The sequence below is a fragment of the Phoxinus phoxinus genome, assembly GCF_949152265.1.
Source record: "Phoxinus phoxinus genome assembly, chromosome: 11".
Lineage (NCBI taxonomy): Eukaryota > Metazoa > Chordata > Actinopteri > Cypriniformes > Leuciscidae > Phoxinus > Phoxinus phoxinus.
In genome coordinates, this window is record NC_136886.1 from 14,228,224 (window position 1) to 14,244,696 (window position 16,473).

The 16,473-nt window shown below is 36.4% G+C and overlaps 1 protein-coding gene across 5 annotated transcripts in view; it reads right to left on the reverse strand.

The window, feature by feature from the left end:
* pik3r3b (phosphoinositide-3-kinase, regulatory subunit 3b (gamma)) overlaps positions 1–16,473 on the reverse strand; it is a 166,874-nt gene that overhangs the window by 57,841 nt on the left and 92,560 nt on the right. For all 5 annotated transcript variants that reach the window (XM_079628652.1, XM_079628651.1, XM_079628648.1 and 2 more), the window contains one exon: positions 13,334–13,419. In XM_079628652.1, the coding sequence (XP_079484778.1) occupies positions 13,334–13,419 (86 nt within the window). The remainder of the gene's footprint in view (positions 1–13,333; positions 13,420–16,473) is intronic.

The window sequence follows — 16,473 nt, forward strand, 5'->3', positions numbered from 1 at the left end:
CGAGCGTGCCGCTAGACATAATGCTGTTGTCCACGTCTGCCATGGTTACTATGGCAGTACGAGCGGAAACCAGGGATGACGCGGATATTACGTCATTGACAGGCGACAAGTGAACAGGGAGTCCGGGACAGCCCATTATTTAAAATTGAAATTTCTCTGAAATTAAAAATCTTTGGGAACTTTTGGGATATTTTAAGTACACAACTGCAGGAAATATATCACACTGTGCAAGTGATTTTTTGTGACAAAATTCTTACATATTGTACCTTTAAATTAAAAATACAAAAAAATAAAATAAAATAAAATAATACATAGAGTATGCAAGAACAATGATAAAAATAAGATTCTAAGGATTGGACTCCTGGAACACATACATTATGATTTGTCATAATTATGAATTATGACAAAATATGTGATATTATTGTTAATTGCCCAAATTTGTGCAGTACAATAATAATATCACAATAATTATTGGATTCTATCCTTTAATTTGTCACTTTTAAAAGCATTCCCCACCCGCACCGGTACTTCTGTACCTTCTGTATCAGTTGCTGGTGCAACATCTGTACTTGTTGGCAACTGGTGGCAACAGTACAGCCACTCTAATATGTTAATCTGGAGCCCTGCCATAATAATCATTAGACTATGTCCCGGCATTTTAATTACGAACCCATAATTCATCATGATATAAGGTCCTGGACCTTCTTCTAATAACTATCAACAGTCAACACATCTCCAACTCTAAAGATTCATGAAATTTAGAGAAAAATTGGCATGCAAGACCCAGAATGGCATTCAAATATACATTTCAACACACCACTCATCTTTTAAAACCTTGACTCAACCTCATGCCCAGCACAAACCCTGTGCACCTGCTATGGAAGCCAGCCCTGATTGGATTCAGAAGGAGCCTCTTTCAATTTCTTAGAAATGAAATCCAAACTCATTAGCACAGGGAGAATCCCTTTAGCCAACCATGCAGAATTCCCCTATAACAGCCAGTCAGATTAAGACCCTAGAGCAGGCCTAAGACCATGCACCATGGAGCTCCAGCGCTGCCTTGCTAATTCAATAAGAGAGCCTTGAGCTCCTAGATCTGTAGCCTTTTCCAACACTAACTGCATTTGGATTTGCATTACAATGTTGCAACTGATGTCCAAAGAACAACCATTTAATGCAACCTCCAAATCTATATTCATGTGCATGTGAATGTTGAAATACTGAGATAAGCATACTTTTAATCAATACACGTTAAAAAAAAGCAATTTAACTGTAAAAGACTGTAAAAATGTTACAGTAAAATCCTGTTAATAGCTTAACAGTAAGTTCCCGTACTATATACACACAAAGACAAACGCATGCATGCATGCACACACACCCAGGTAAATTATATTATGCATTGCATTACATATTATATATTTCATATATACATACACGCCACAGGCAGCCTCTTTTGAATTCATATTTGTGTTTTATCTCTATAAAGGCGAATGATCAAATGACATGGAAAAAAAGAGAAACAAATAATTGTATCTTTGTTTTTTTGTTACGGCTTATGAGAAATAAAAAACATTTAATATATTTGAAGGCTATATTCCATTGATTAAATAAACTTTGTTTAAATGTAAACTAATTTATATTAAGACTTAACTCTATATTACTTTGTTTACTTTTAAATAAAGAAGTGTATAATAGCACATTTATTGCTTTTGTAAATAAACAATGATAAGTGTGACATTTTGATATTGTGTAAATTGAAGGGGACAAGGGATGAAAATGAGCAAATCCGGCTAAATCTGGTACATTTAAAAAGAAATATATGTATTATTAATGTGTATTGTCCCTGATTAAATAAACCAATAAACAAACACTAATCAATAAACAATTAAGGCCAGTTTATTTAGGCCAATAAACTGGCCCAAATCCACCCTGTCCTCAACAGGCTTATACAATAAACAGAGCAAGACATTCTAAACTCTAGGACTAATTGATACATGGCTGGGTGTGCTACGTACTGTACAACAAAATAATGGACAGGATATTCTTCTAGGCTCCTCTTGAAGTGAAGCCCGCTGGGGATAAAGTGTCTCTGTTCCATCAGCAATAAGCCATTCAATAAAGAGTATCATGTTGCACATTCATGGCAGAAGCTGTTGGCGATGTCAGACCCCACAGGGAGAGGATTTTATTTTGAGCTCAACTCCTTCTCTGATGCTAAATCAGCACACTGCCTCCCAGGCCTTTGTGCTTAGTCCACATCAGATGAGAAGGGTTATCTTACAGTTCTTACATAATCACATCAGCAGAACGGATGTAATGCTTTCAATACTTTCACAGGTGAGGTTAACGAAATAGGAAACCAAGGTGCCGCTATTTTAAAAAAGTATAGCTCAAACACTTTAAGAAATGCATTTCATAAAAAGTTTGTTAGGTTTAAAATGATAACAAAATTTGGATCTTAACATACTTTCAACCCAACTTTCAACTGATTTCAACCCAGGAGGATTGTCATCGCAAGTAGGAGAAAAAAGAGTGGGAAAGCAGTAGAATGAAAGAGAGAGAAACCCCATGGTGGGAGAAAATATAGGGGTGGGGGGAGGGAGGGGAGGGTTGTCAGAAATAGATACTAAGTGGTTGTGCATGAAACTCATGGGTCAAATCTTTTTGACCTTTGGCACTGAGGTGAAAACCTCTGAGCAGAGTCATGGTCATTTGGTCATATCCATGTTATTGGTGTGTGTGTGTGTGTGTGTGTATGAAGACAGCAGGTATGAGAGAGACAGCTGGTCTAAGCTAAGGGCTGTATGCCAGTCTGCCAGATATGACCTCATGGCCTCACTCCATAACCAGGATGAGATGTGCATATAAATTTCCCTGAATGTAGTATACCAGACTAGTTTTACTACATGCCAGGTTTGATTTATGCTCTAGTCTATACCAATATACACATTTTTCATTTTTTAACTTTAAAAAATAAATAAATAAAAATAAAGTGAGAACAGAAAAGGAAAAGAAAGAAGACATTTATCTTAAACAATAGTCATTTTTAACATTTGAGCATATGAAAGGTGAGTAGTTTTACTACTACAACCATGTCTAAAAAACTATGGAAGTGCAAATGGTTCTTTTTGGTGTTTTAACTTTTTTGACTGGTTGACATTTAACATTACAGACTTACAACAACTTATTTCCCTAAGGTAAAACCTAAATATGATATCAACAATTTATAAAAAGAAAAAAGTCATCAATATCAAATACTCAAACAGCATAAAACCAGTATTACTACTCCTTTGAGAGCAAATTTCATTACCCATGCTCCTTCACTAGGGGTCAGGGAAATATATACAGACCACACTTGAGGATGTATGCATGTGTGTGTGTGTATGGGTGTTTATGAGGTTGTGTGAGCGAGGTCTCAGGGGCTCTGTGTGTGTGTATGCGTGTGTGAGGCTGAGATGTCATTGTGAGCCTGCTTCCATCTTGCCACCCTGACCATTACGATCCCTCGGCTGCCCATAAACCTTTCCCCCCCGTGAGAGAAAAGGTGAGGAAGCTGTTTTATTGAAATGTGAACAGAAATTAGAGCTGTTTCTACACATCTCAGCTCAGGACAATATCAGGGCTCATTTCACATCTTCATACGGGCTAACCTTGACCCCCTGCTCTAAGGGATTGCTAAAGGCCCATAATGTCACGCCATTATTCTCAGCGGGCTGGAGTGAGATGGTATCGGCGACAGTGCAGATGACCTGATAAACTGCGCTGCACACACTGCTCAACCACATAAAAGCCATAAAACCCCAGCCCGAGGCTGAGCCTCGTAAATCACGCCGCATTAGGGCCTCAGTCACAGCGGACAAAGTCTCCGCTGCTCATTTATGCGACGCTGATCTGAAGTTCCCGTGCTACTCATATCTTGCTAGTTTGTCTTTCATCTCTTCACTCTCTTGCCCCTCCGCCTCTCAGGTAACACATGTATGTCACGGCAAACATCTTCTGACAGCTTGCTCCCATCTCACCCTTCATCTCTTCACATGCCAGTTTCTGACACGCTCACGTACTGATGTCAAACCTAAGGCTCATGGGTTTTAAGGCAACTTCCTGTCATTTATATTTTAGGCTTCAGTGTTATTCTATGTACCACAGGCCGGGGTTATTATTGCTAACTAAAACTAAAACTAAATTATGCTAAAATCGAACTTTTGTTTTGCTTGTTTTTAAAGCAATGACAAGTTTTCCCAACAGTTATTAAAATATAATGTAATATAAAGTTAACTTGATGAAACATAGAAAAGTAAGTATTTTATGTTCTTCCCCAGTGAGTACGGGAAATTCAAACCGAATCTCTACTCAAATTGAGCTTGACACCCTTGCACTTCTCTTAGTCTCTCTCTCTCTCTTTCTCCCATTTGCTCGATCATCCACACATTCCCAGTGGAAAAGAGTTATACAAGGCCTTGTACTTCAAAAGGCAGCGCTAAAACTGGAAGCGAGGCAAAACAAACAGATGCAACAAATATATGCATTAGAGTTGACACATGCTGATGAAACTGACTGGAAACACCCTGAAAGCCGCAGATGGTTTGGAAATTTGCAATGGAACACACACGCCCTCATTTATGACTGACCGAAAGGCTAGGAGTATTTATTTATTTATTTATTAAATCTAATAAGCACATGCATGGATACAATTACAATAAAGTACCATGGTATTAGCTCTTATTCTGGACATTTTTCTGGACACATTTTTCCCCCCGCCGATTTTATTTGCCAAGCCATTGTTTTTTTTTTACTTCTCCCAATACAAATATATGATAATATATTATAAATTATGAGATGTGATTACAGAAATGGAGGAATGATGGAAAATTATGACATTTAATGCCAAAATATGACTGATTGTTGTGTAATTATCAACCAATTCTTACTGATACCAGGCAAAACCTAATGTATGTTGGTCAGTCAGATCAATTTAGCTGACAAGTTAAAAAAAGTTAGTAAAAAATAATTTCATGAAAAAAATGTCAAATTTTAGGCTAACTTGCAAGACTACATGCATGCAAATTATCAAAAATTGAAAGATATAGCACTACAAGACAAAAAGTGCCTAGTATGTCCATTATAGTGGCATACACTACAAGTAAATCAAAGTCTCAACACAAAAGACATCCGATTGGGGACGTTAATCACTATGTCCTTTGCATCCCCAAAATCACATTCATTGATACTTTGCTCTTTCCTGGCACATACTTAATTTCCTCAGGCACAGGGATTTCTCTTTGCCAAGTTGAAACCAGGCTGTTTTTTCTCATTTATTTTCAGCCAATTCCCTTTGTTGGCAAAGTGCCAGTGTATCTGCATATGACATTTATGCATGTGTGCGAGTAATTTGTTATATTAATTGGTCCGGATTGTCTCTCCAACTCTGCCCCTGAAGAGACAGAGCAAGACACAGAGAAAATAAAAAAGAGGAGGGGGGAGATGAGGGGGAGAGAAAGAGTCAAGGTCGAATAGCTGTGTGTTAGGATTTATATGCTTTTTATGGTGGTATAAATTCTTCTGTGACATGCACTTACTCACATTCACAAATGCACAAACACACGCTTACTCTTTTCATGCACTACTTTCCACTGGGCATTTTCTAAGTCTGTATGCGCAGTTGTTCGCAATCAGAATGTTAGGAAATTGTTTCTTTTGTCTATATGTAAATCTGACCAAATAAACCCACATGCGTACAGCATATGATGTCATGACTGAGCAAACACGTAATTGGATGAGAGGCAATGAAGTAAGCAGTAAGCTGACGACAGCGGAAGCAATGTCAATTCTTAGTTCATTAAGTGCGCACACAAAATCTCTACGTAAACGTACACAAATTAAGTATGTACATGCTAAGCAGTCTGCATGGTAATGAGCTTTGCATTTCTAAAAGAGACAAACCCTGAGCTTGCCCTAACACAGACTGTATACTGACCTGGGGTCAGTCACTGTTTACACAATCAGACCAAAACTTTTAGAAATCTTAGCTAAGACCTTTAAACAGCAGCCTCACTGGTTATATACATTCCTAACAATGTATATACCTGACATTGATGCATTAATGGTTTAATGCAATAATGCATTGATGGTTTTTGAGTAACATTTTATGGAAAACCTATAATTCAAAACCACATATCATATGAGAGCAGCTAAACTGGCAGAGAAAAGTGTGTGTGTAAGCGAGATACACAAGGAGAATTACTGTCTCAGAACAACAGAAAGGACTGTCAGCCAACCGTAAAAGGATTTGTTTTGCATGAAAACAAAGTTATTGTTATTAAAATCATCTGCTCATAAAAAATTATAATAAAAAAACAGCCTTGTGGTAGAGAAAAACACATGAAACCAACCTAGGGGGAAATAAGAACTGCTAATGCACAGCTACTGATAACAAGACAAACATAAACAGTAAAGTATCATGTGCCCTTGGCAGTGTTGTACCAGGAAGCACGTTCTAGGGTTCTCATAAAGTGATGGTGAATAACTGCATCCTGGGTATTGCAGTGCCAAAAAGTGTTCTCATCCCAAAAAAATTTAATTTAAAGGAAAATTTAGCCTATTTTGAACTAGCTGTATTGTGCATTTTACCTGTTCAAATGAAGCATTCATGCAGAGGCACTGTAGATACATATTTCTCTTCGAATTATTGCAGTATAGCACTTTAAAAATGTTAACTCCACAAATCAGAGTCTCTTTTGTCTGTGTTGGATGGTTAGTTAGTGTAGAACATGACAGTGTCAGGATTTTTATCTATGTGTAGAGGTTATTCCATCATTAATGTGTGTAAAATATTGGGCAGGCAGTAATGAGTCTCCTGGCTTCATGCCTGTACTTTCCACACTGGCCATTTCGTATCAAATATTTGAGTAAGATTAGGTGGCATATCGCCAGAGGAAATGATTCACAATGTATGCTTGTGCGTGTGTCTATGTGGGTTTACTTTGCTAAACTTTAGGGACCAATTTATCCTCAGATGTTAGCTATCTGATACAATCTTCGTTTGGGGATATTAAAGGGAAAACAATAATTCATATTTGATAAATAATTTTTTAACTTTTAAAAAATTGTAAGGCTTGGTTTATGAATATGAATTATGCGCCATCACATAATTCATACTCAACAGTCCCAGTAGACTTTCCTGATTTAGGTCTTAAATTTAACCTTTTTTTAATTTATAAAAAAACATCATATCTATAGCCTATATATAGCCTATATATATATATATATATATATATATATATATACTTATAAAAAATTATGGTCCCACTTTATATTAAGTGGCTTTAAGTATGTACTTAAAGGACTTATAAGGTCTTATTGTGTACATATATGTTTTTACATTGTACAACGTCTTACAACGGACTTATTGTGTACATATATGTTTTTACATTGTACTTATATTTTGAAAATACCAGCATATAATTACAGCTGTAATTAATAATTACATTTGTAAACTGTTGACCCTTTCGTTACACCTTAACCCACCCTTAAACCTACATATATCACCACACCTGTCCCTAACCTTACCCGTATTACACCTCAATAGCAGCAAAAGTGTTTTACAATACAACATGAACACAATAAGTACACATCGATGTAAGTACATAGTACTTAAAGCTACTTAATATAAAGAGGGACCAAAAATATTATATATATATATATATATATATATATATATATATATATATATATATATATATATATATATATATATATATATAAAATACATTAATAGATAAATAAATACATTATTATTTATATTTTATACATTATTTATCATTTTAACATATGATATTTTTAACACCCCTGTCAAAATTCTTCTCAAAATGCTAAAGAACAGGTATTTTAAAAAAAGTATATATATATATATATAGACATATATATACTTTTTTTTAAATACCTGTTCATAATATTAATTGTGGACATGGAGCATATTCACTTTTTATTTTCAAGGATCTAATAATGGACTTTAACTGGATAAGAATGTCATGATCAGGTATTTTTTTCAATATAATTTAATAAAATACCTGATCATGACATTCTTATCCAGTTAAAGTCCATTATTAGATCCTTGAAAATAAAAAGTGAATATGCTCCATGTCCACAATTAATATTATGAACCTTTCCTGTTTTTACAATGCAAATGTGCAAAGAATCTAGTACAACGTCACACATCATCAGCTGTGGCTAATTTTTCTCCGGATCGCCTTATCAACAGCAGGAAAACTAGCTAAACAGCTTAAGATCGACCACGTCATATTAATCAGTGCTTGATTTGCCCTGTGCTAAGAGAAGGCAGGGGATCCTTTAAGGAAGATTAATGTGTTTTAGAGTGCAACTGAGGCAACCTTAATGAGATTGCTATCTCTTTAATGAAGAAATGGTGTAATCAGAGAGAGAGAGAGAGAAAGCCAGGGAATGAGAGAGAGAAAGGGGGAAAGAGAGGGCATCTGCTCCTTAAGCATCAAAGCTCAGTTGAATTAGTCCACGGCGTATGACGACTGCTTGACGCTAATACCTCATGAAATATACAGTAAAAAAAGTAATGCATTATAAGTATAAAATATCATGAAGAGTTCAATTATTCATCATACCTGACCTCATCTATTTTTATGTTAACTGCCCACTCTTAAGACTTCAGCTCTACGACTGCCCATAATGACCAGGCTTGAGGCCTGTATGACCAAGCAGAATGCCAAACTTGAGCTTGTGCTTGCAAATGACCCTAGATGGATGAAGACAGAGTGAGGAAAAAAAAGGGCCGTGGAACAAAGGCCACAGAGTGAGCAGCTCAAAGATTATTACATGGTACATTGAAGCATGTGATTGTGTGCAGCTGAGAGAAAGCACTGGTCATTTTCACAGGGTCATCTGGGACACCGGGTCAGCCAGTGGGGAATTCCATGAGGCTGCAACATGACCTCAGGAGAGAACGTGTGCATGTGTGCTTGTGTTTATATGGAGGTTAAAGTCAGTGCTTGAGGGCATGACCGAGAACAGCTTTGAGTGATGGGAAACAAAGCTATAGGAGGGACAGAGAAACATATATATATATAAAGAGAAAGAGTGACAGATATAGATCGGACTTTTCAACACAACATCAATAAGCACTCCCTCGGCTAAAACAAAGACATTTTAGTTTATTTATTTATTTATTTAAATGTGCCAACTCAGCACATTACTAAATTAGAAAAAAAAATTAAAGAACTGGTAAGAAGGTGGTTGAGTAAAAAACAAAAGAGGAGGAAAAAAACAGCATGCCGAACAGCAACTCTGTCGATCGGTTTACAAAACCCAGTGTGCTGCTTCACTACAAGTGTTTAACTTTGGCATATTGATCAGCTAACAGTGTGATTCCCCATCATAAACATACATAGCATACACAACTCTAAGTTATAATAATCCTCAATGGGAACCCTTTACAATAAGGTTATATTTGCTAACAACATTAACATGAAATAACAATGAAAAATACTTCCAAAGCATTTATTAATTTTAGTTCATGTTAATTTCAACATTTACTAATATATAGTTCAAATAAAATGTTGTATTTGTTCAAATAATTTTAATGGACCTGAGCTGACATGAAGTAACACTGAACAGTTGTATTAATAAATATTGTGAGAAATATATTACTCATGTTAGTTCATCTTAGTTAATGCATTCGTTTTAATCACACTGATATACATTTCATTAATACATTGTTCAGTATAATACAAGCACATTTATTTTAGGGATGCAACACTATTACATTTCTGGCTGATAATTATTATGCCATGGCCTATAACCAATAAATGGCCTAAATTAAAATTATGTACAACTTTGCCTAAATAAATGACAAATAAAACACAACACACTTTTAAAGTGAATAACCTCATCCCTAGTTGTTTTATTTCATCCCTAAACATTTATTTTGGCGTATCTGCCATCTTTTAAACTGCTATAACACTTCACAATATTCCTGTTTTTTACTGAATGTTCGATCAAATAAATGCAGCTTAGGTGAACATGAACAGTAGTGTGCATTATAAAATGCTAGGTTTTAGAACAGAGTAAGACTCGTGCACACGTTCAAAATACTCTAAAAGTTACATTTGTTCTGTTGTTTCTCCATAAAGAAAAATAACAGAAGTCCCCTACAATGATAGAAAAACGACATAAGTGTGGTTGTGACCTTTCCTAAACTGTATTTGTCATACTCTTCTCTCAGCTTTCTTGTATTTGCCTACTTTCCGTTCATTTTCCTCTCTCGCTTTCACTCCAGAGCCCATGCTAACAGCCACAGTGAATCCATCAGCATTTGACAAGTGCAGTCATCCAAGAGAGAGTGAGCCTGACGTGGCCCCCAAAAGATTGCTCTTTAAACGCAATGTTTTGCCAACAAACTTTACCAAGCTGGAACACATTAAGGCCAAACTAGAGAGCTGGAGGCACAGGAGGGGTCAGTTGTTTGCTAAAGCACTCCAAGTACATTACTGCCAGCCTCCAAAAAGGAAGTCATACATAAGTTGATGGGTTATGATGTGAATAGATGTGTTCTAACCCATTTTTTTTTTGCTCTGGTTGCTCTTTTGCATTTTGTATAAAATCTCGTTTTGCGCTGTGAAGAGGTTCACTCTGCTCATAGGCCACCCATCCAGCCTTCTGTGCCTTCTGACCCCTGTTAATGTAGCCTTTAGTGAAAGAGATGATGAAACCATTATGAAGGAGAGTCTGCACTCGCAGTTAATTTATCCACACAAATACAAAAGGATGCTCGAGGGCTGGTAGTACTGTGCATGTAATATATGCAAGTGAAATAAAAATGTTTCTATTGTTTTTAATAGTTCTATTTTAACCAGAAAGTTAAAGTTAAAGAAAGATCACGTGACTAAAGTAACGGCTAGTGATAATTCAGATTTACCATCATAGGACTAAATACTTAAAAAAAATTATATTATAATAGAAAACGGTTATTTAAAATTGTAATAATTATGTGTCCAAAGCCTAAATCCAAATTCGGAAATGCGAGCAAAATGACTAACGCATGGTTAGGCTTGCTGTGGTAGTTGGTTACATTACAGTACAAAATTATTTCACTTATTACGTGAAGATAGTAAGGAGAGATGACGATGCGGGATTTGGTGTACAACAGAACCTGAGCGTCATTGACAAAATATCTCATCTTGTAAAATGTGTAGTCAGTACCGACGCTCCCTATACAAGTAGTGATCATGAATTGGAAAGTGAAAGTAAAAAGCGATTTCAATAACCTGCATATTGATAGCAGTTCCCTGATGCCTGCAAATGATCTACAATATAATGACCAAAATAACAATGTAATAACTATATAATTGCGAGAGAAAGCAAAAGCATTGATATAATTTTTTTAGTCCCTTCTCATATTTTTTTCCATCGCCATGTCCCTATAGGGGCTCCATAAAATGCGTCATTTCCTTTCCAACATAGTATTCGGCTTCAGGCACATCACTAGTAATAATACTGGTAACACTTCGATTGTCCACTTTAGACATTGTAACTATAAGTAACGTTGCAGCTACAAGTCAACTAACTGTCATTAGAGGATTAATAGAATGTCTGGTTAATATCTGCTAAAACTAGATTTTGATGCTCCCCCAACAGACATTCAACTGACTATATGTTTGGCAACTACAAGTCAACTTATTCTCCTACCCCGAACCCTAACCCTAACCTAACAGTCTACTGACAGTCTACACTCAACTAATACCCTAATGAGAGTTAGTTGACATGTAAGTGAAAAGTTACTTATATTTAGAATGTCTAAAGTGAACTATCCAAATAAATTATAACAATAATATTTCATGTTACTGTTTTTACTATTTTTGTAAATAAATAAAATATGTAAATAAATACAGCCTTGGTGAACATCAGATATGTCTTTCAAAATCATTACCGACCCCAAACTTTGAACGGTATTGTATATAACAAACAATCAAATTAAATCACTGAATATAGTTTAGGGGTAAAAGTCTGACCATGACTATTAGTTCTAAGTAAAACTCAGCTTTAGCTCGCCACCCATATCATTACCCTTGTCTTGCCTTAGGGCTAAAGTTATGACCCCACAACAGCAAGAGAAGGTCACACTAGACCTATAAATATGTGTATGTGTCCATGGGTGGTGCATTTATTAGCTCTAAGTTATAGTCTGTTACCTCATCCCAAACTGAGCCTCTGTGTCAGAGATTACCTCTTACCTCATAGCTTCTGACCAACTTCAATTCTTAATTGCATCAAAATGGAAACCAAAAAACATCCAACTGGTTTAATTCATATTTATTGTATTCCTTTATTATAAAAGGCTGATGTTAACCTCCCAGGACAGTCTACTCCAGACTATTTCCAGATTTTCAATAGGTATATATATTCATTAAATTCTATTGCAGGAAGTTCAATGACTGAAACTCAATATTTGGATTGTACTGTAAGGTTGAAAATGAACAAAGACACTTGCTGTCCTGTTCCAACCCCCCTTTCCTTACCAAAATGGCCATTTGGAATTCCTAAAGGCACAAGAAGTGCTGATAAATGATCAGGGCCCGTAGGACAAGATGTGTACATCGGGGGTCTGTTTATCGTCACACCTTTAGAATGGCAGGGGAAGCTGTAATATACTGATTGGTCAGTTTAAATCTCTCACATTTGGGGTTCAGTCACATGTTCAAGGAAGGGATATAAGAAGACTGTAACTGTTGCTCTGCCTCTTCTTTTCTCTGGGCTTTGTCTCTTCTTCTTGGGGGCTTTGCTCTTCCTATTCACCAGAGCTCTGGCTTCCAACCTTCCAACCCCTCCCCCCACCCCCCAACCCCCTCACCATAAAGGGGATGTTGAGCCAGAAGATCCATAACAACAAAGTTTAGTCAGGCCTGAGTGAAGTAAAGAAGCAGCAATCTATGGATGCAAGTATCATGAACATTTACTGAGCCCACATCAACTAATCACTTTTCTCAACCTCACTTTCTCACACACACAATTTAGTGGCCTACATCCACAGATGACACTACTTCACATCTACTTCCAGAAATGTCCATCCTCAAAGACAAAAGCCTGACTCTGTAATGATTCTTGAAAGTGAACTAACCAATCTATTAATGTATAAATATAAAACCTCGCTGGATTCTCATACAAATGAAGCATGTGGTGATCTGAAAATCTTACAACCACACAGTCCCAAAATTAAGTTATTCAAATTCAAGGTACACAAATAAAAGGTCATCCGAGAAGGCAAACCTACAGAAGATAAAGAAAATGATGAGAACCTCTGATGGCCTACCTGGAGCAGCTTGTATCTCCACTAGGCCTCCAACCATGATAAGTGCCTCAAGAATCTTCACATGGTGTTCTGGGTTTACATCCGCACTGGAGAGAGAGAGAGAGAGAGAGAGAGAGAGAGATTTTAAAAGTAAGTATATATTAGGGCTTTTCACACTTGAAATAGTTAACCCTGGGCCATTCTAAACCCTAATGGTGCGTTCACACCGGACGCGAATAGCGCGTCAGGCGCGAGTCATTTCAATGTTAAGTCAATGCAAAGACGCGTTACGCGCGTAAAACGCGTGTAACGCGTCTTTGCATTGACTTAACATTGAAATCACTCGCGCCTGACGCGCTATTCGCGTCCGGTGTGTGGGTGCAGTAAGAAAAACTGAATCCTGGGTTATTTGTATATTCGCGGTGTCATTGATTGGATGAACGCAGCACGCGACCGGTTTACATAAAAGCTCTAGCATTGCAGCATCCTCATATTGCAGACTGTACTTTTGAGTTTACTGAATGGATAGGTAAGAGTGAAATGGTCTCTTCTTCACTCAAATTGTCACGTTTCCTTTCAGCATTTTAAATTTTTTCCCCTCAAATGCAGAATTTACTGTTTATATACAATGTGCAGTGTTTCCATGACTGTTCAAAGCACGCAAATATGAACATGCGATTGGTTGTCTGTTGCAAAACGTCTAGTTTTAACATTCTAACACCGCATCAATTCACACGGTACAAATTTGGCACAGCAATGGGGGGTTTGTAAAAGTGCAGAGCAGGGTTTCATAACCCTGTGTTAAAAGTGGTGCTAAACATGCTTCTAAATTACAAGTGTGAAACGTTCTTGTAATTTTTTTTTACGTGAAACGTAAAAAAAAAGCGCTGTTTAGGATAACGATAACCCGGGGTTAAGCGCAGTGAGAAAATCCCTATTGTCATGCTAGGGTTAAAAGTGGCCTTAGACCTAAACAAATGCTCTGATATACAACTAGTCATGAAACATGAAAAGTTCAGATCAAAAATAAGTGAAACTTACATCCAGAACCAAGTCAGTCATAATCGCTCACCCACATAGGTCATGTCATGAGTTGCAGCAGCTGATCTACTTGGCGAACTGGTGATTGTTTATTTACGGTCGGAACTCGATTAGATTTTTAGAGGTGAATGTTCAATTGCTTATGTATTCAGATGTAATCCAGGTCTTGTGATGCCTCAATGACCCCAGGTAGTGAGTGAAGCTGATGACTAACAAAAAATGATTGTTTGAGGTATAATGCATTCTCTCTCCCTCCTCCACTTCCACATCTCCTCTCTCCCTTTGCCTGAACTGCCCCAGAGCCATAAGACAATTGACAGGCCGCTAACAGCAAGGAAAGTCCCACTGGAGTCTCTTGGCAGAGGGACAAGAAAGCAGCTCACAATCGAATAAGAGCAAGGCGACTTAATAGACTACATTGTGCTGACTGAGTTACTCACTTGCACACTACTCTTTATTATGTGCACTAAAGTCCTTAATTCAGGAGGGCACTTTATAGAGGGTGTGATGTCACCAGGTTTTTAACGGAGTTATACTGGCTAGTTATACTAGCCAAAAAGTATCATGGGATTACAATATCAACATTTGGACATGTACAGTACCATACTGATACCACAATTTTCATACAAGAAAATACCATAGATGAATGTGGTATTTATTTGGTACCACCGTATGCACTTCCATTCAAATGTTTAGAGTTAGTAAGACTTTTTTTTATGTTTCTTAAACAGCATTTAAGAAACATTTATTTGAAATAGAAATCTTTTGTAACATTATAAAAGTCTTTACTGTCACTTTTGATCAAATGAATGTGTCCTTGCTAAATACAAGTTCTGCCATATTTAAATGCAATATCATTTTACCTAAGGATCCATGATTATGACAATAATCACTACAGATATAATTATAATTGTCGTTATAATAATTACAGTATTACCATTGCCATACTTTTTGAAATAATTATTGATCATTATTAATTAGTGATGCACATTTATCAAATCAATTATTGGAATGTGTGAAAACAAACTGTAATTTATATTTTGAACAAATTGTACTCATAAAGTGAATAAAATATGTGACAGCACTAGAACAAAATACACAGGAAATTTTGATGTAATGGGCATACACATAAATTATTGCTGCAACCGTCACTATTCATGATTATTTAATTGCATCAAACATAATCATAATCTGATTATTTATACAATTAATTTAGCAGCATTAGTAAATCCACCATCTACATTCACTTTAGGGGTCTCTATGAGGTGCCTCTGAAAACCTCTTTTCCACAGTCAAGAATGACAGAGATCACAATAATGCTTCGTTTAACCTTTGGCACAAGGAAATATGCAAAAATCTGTTCCATTGTCAAACATATCATCATGTATTATAGTCTGATACAGAGGTTTGGTACATAATAGCAGTCAGGTTACATAAATAATGAGTTATCAACATTCACTCCTGGTATCATCAAATGCCATGTACAAGGTATTGTAACAGTGCAACACATTTTAATAAGCATTCCCATCTGTTGTATGTAATGTGCTGTTCCTCTCAGGAGATTGTACTGGAGCTGCAGCCATTAAGGGCTGTCTTACAGTGGGCTGAGGGACAGATCAGAAATAACAGCTCCCTCATCTCTTTCTGCTCCACTTTAATTAAACTAGGGGAATATAGATGGACTTTGACATATGTTCAACTGGGCTTTCTGCTGAAACTAAGAACATGTATGGACATGCAAGTGTAAATGTGAGCATGTAGTTTCTTCCACAAGAGCAACCACAAAATTGAACATGATAATACATTATTTTCCGGCCTCGAACATTTTTCTATTGTAATGCAGCTGGTCCAGAAAAGTAATGACTTATCTCAGAGCCAAGTTAGTAATATATCTTGTTACATAATTTGTTATAAATAAGTTACCTTACACTCCTACAAATAAAGCCCCTTGTTCTGGATATATGTGACTCTGGATCACAAAACCAGTCAATACAATACATTGTATGGGTCAAAATGATAGATTTTCTTTTATGCCAAAAATCATTAGGATATTAAGTAAAGATCATGTTCCATGAAGATATTTAGTAAATTTTCTAATGTAAATACTGTATATAAAACAT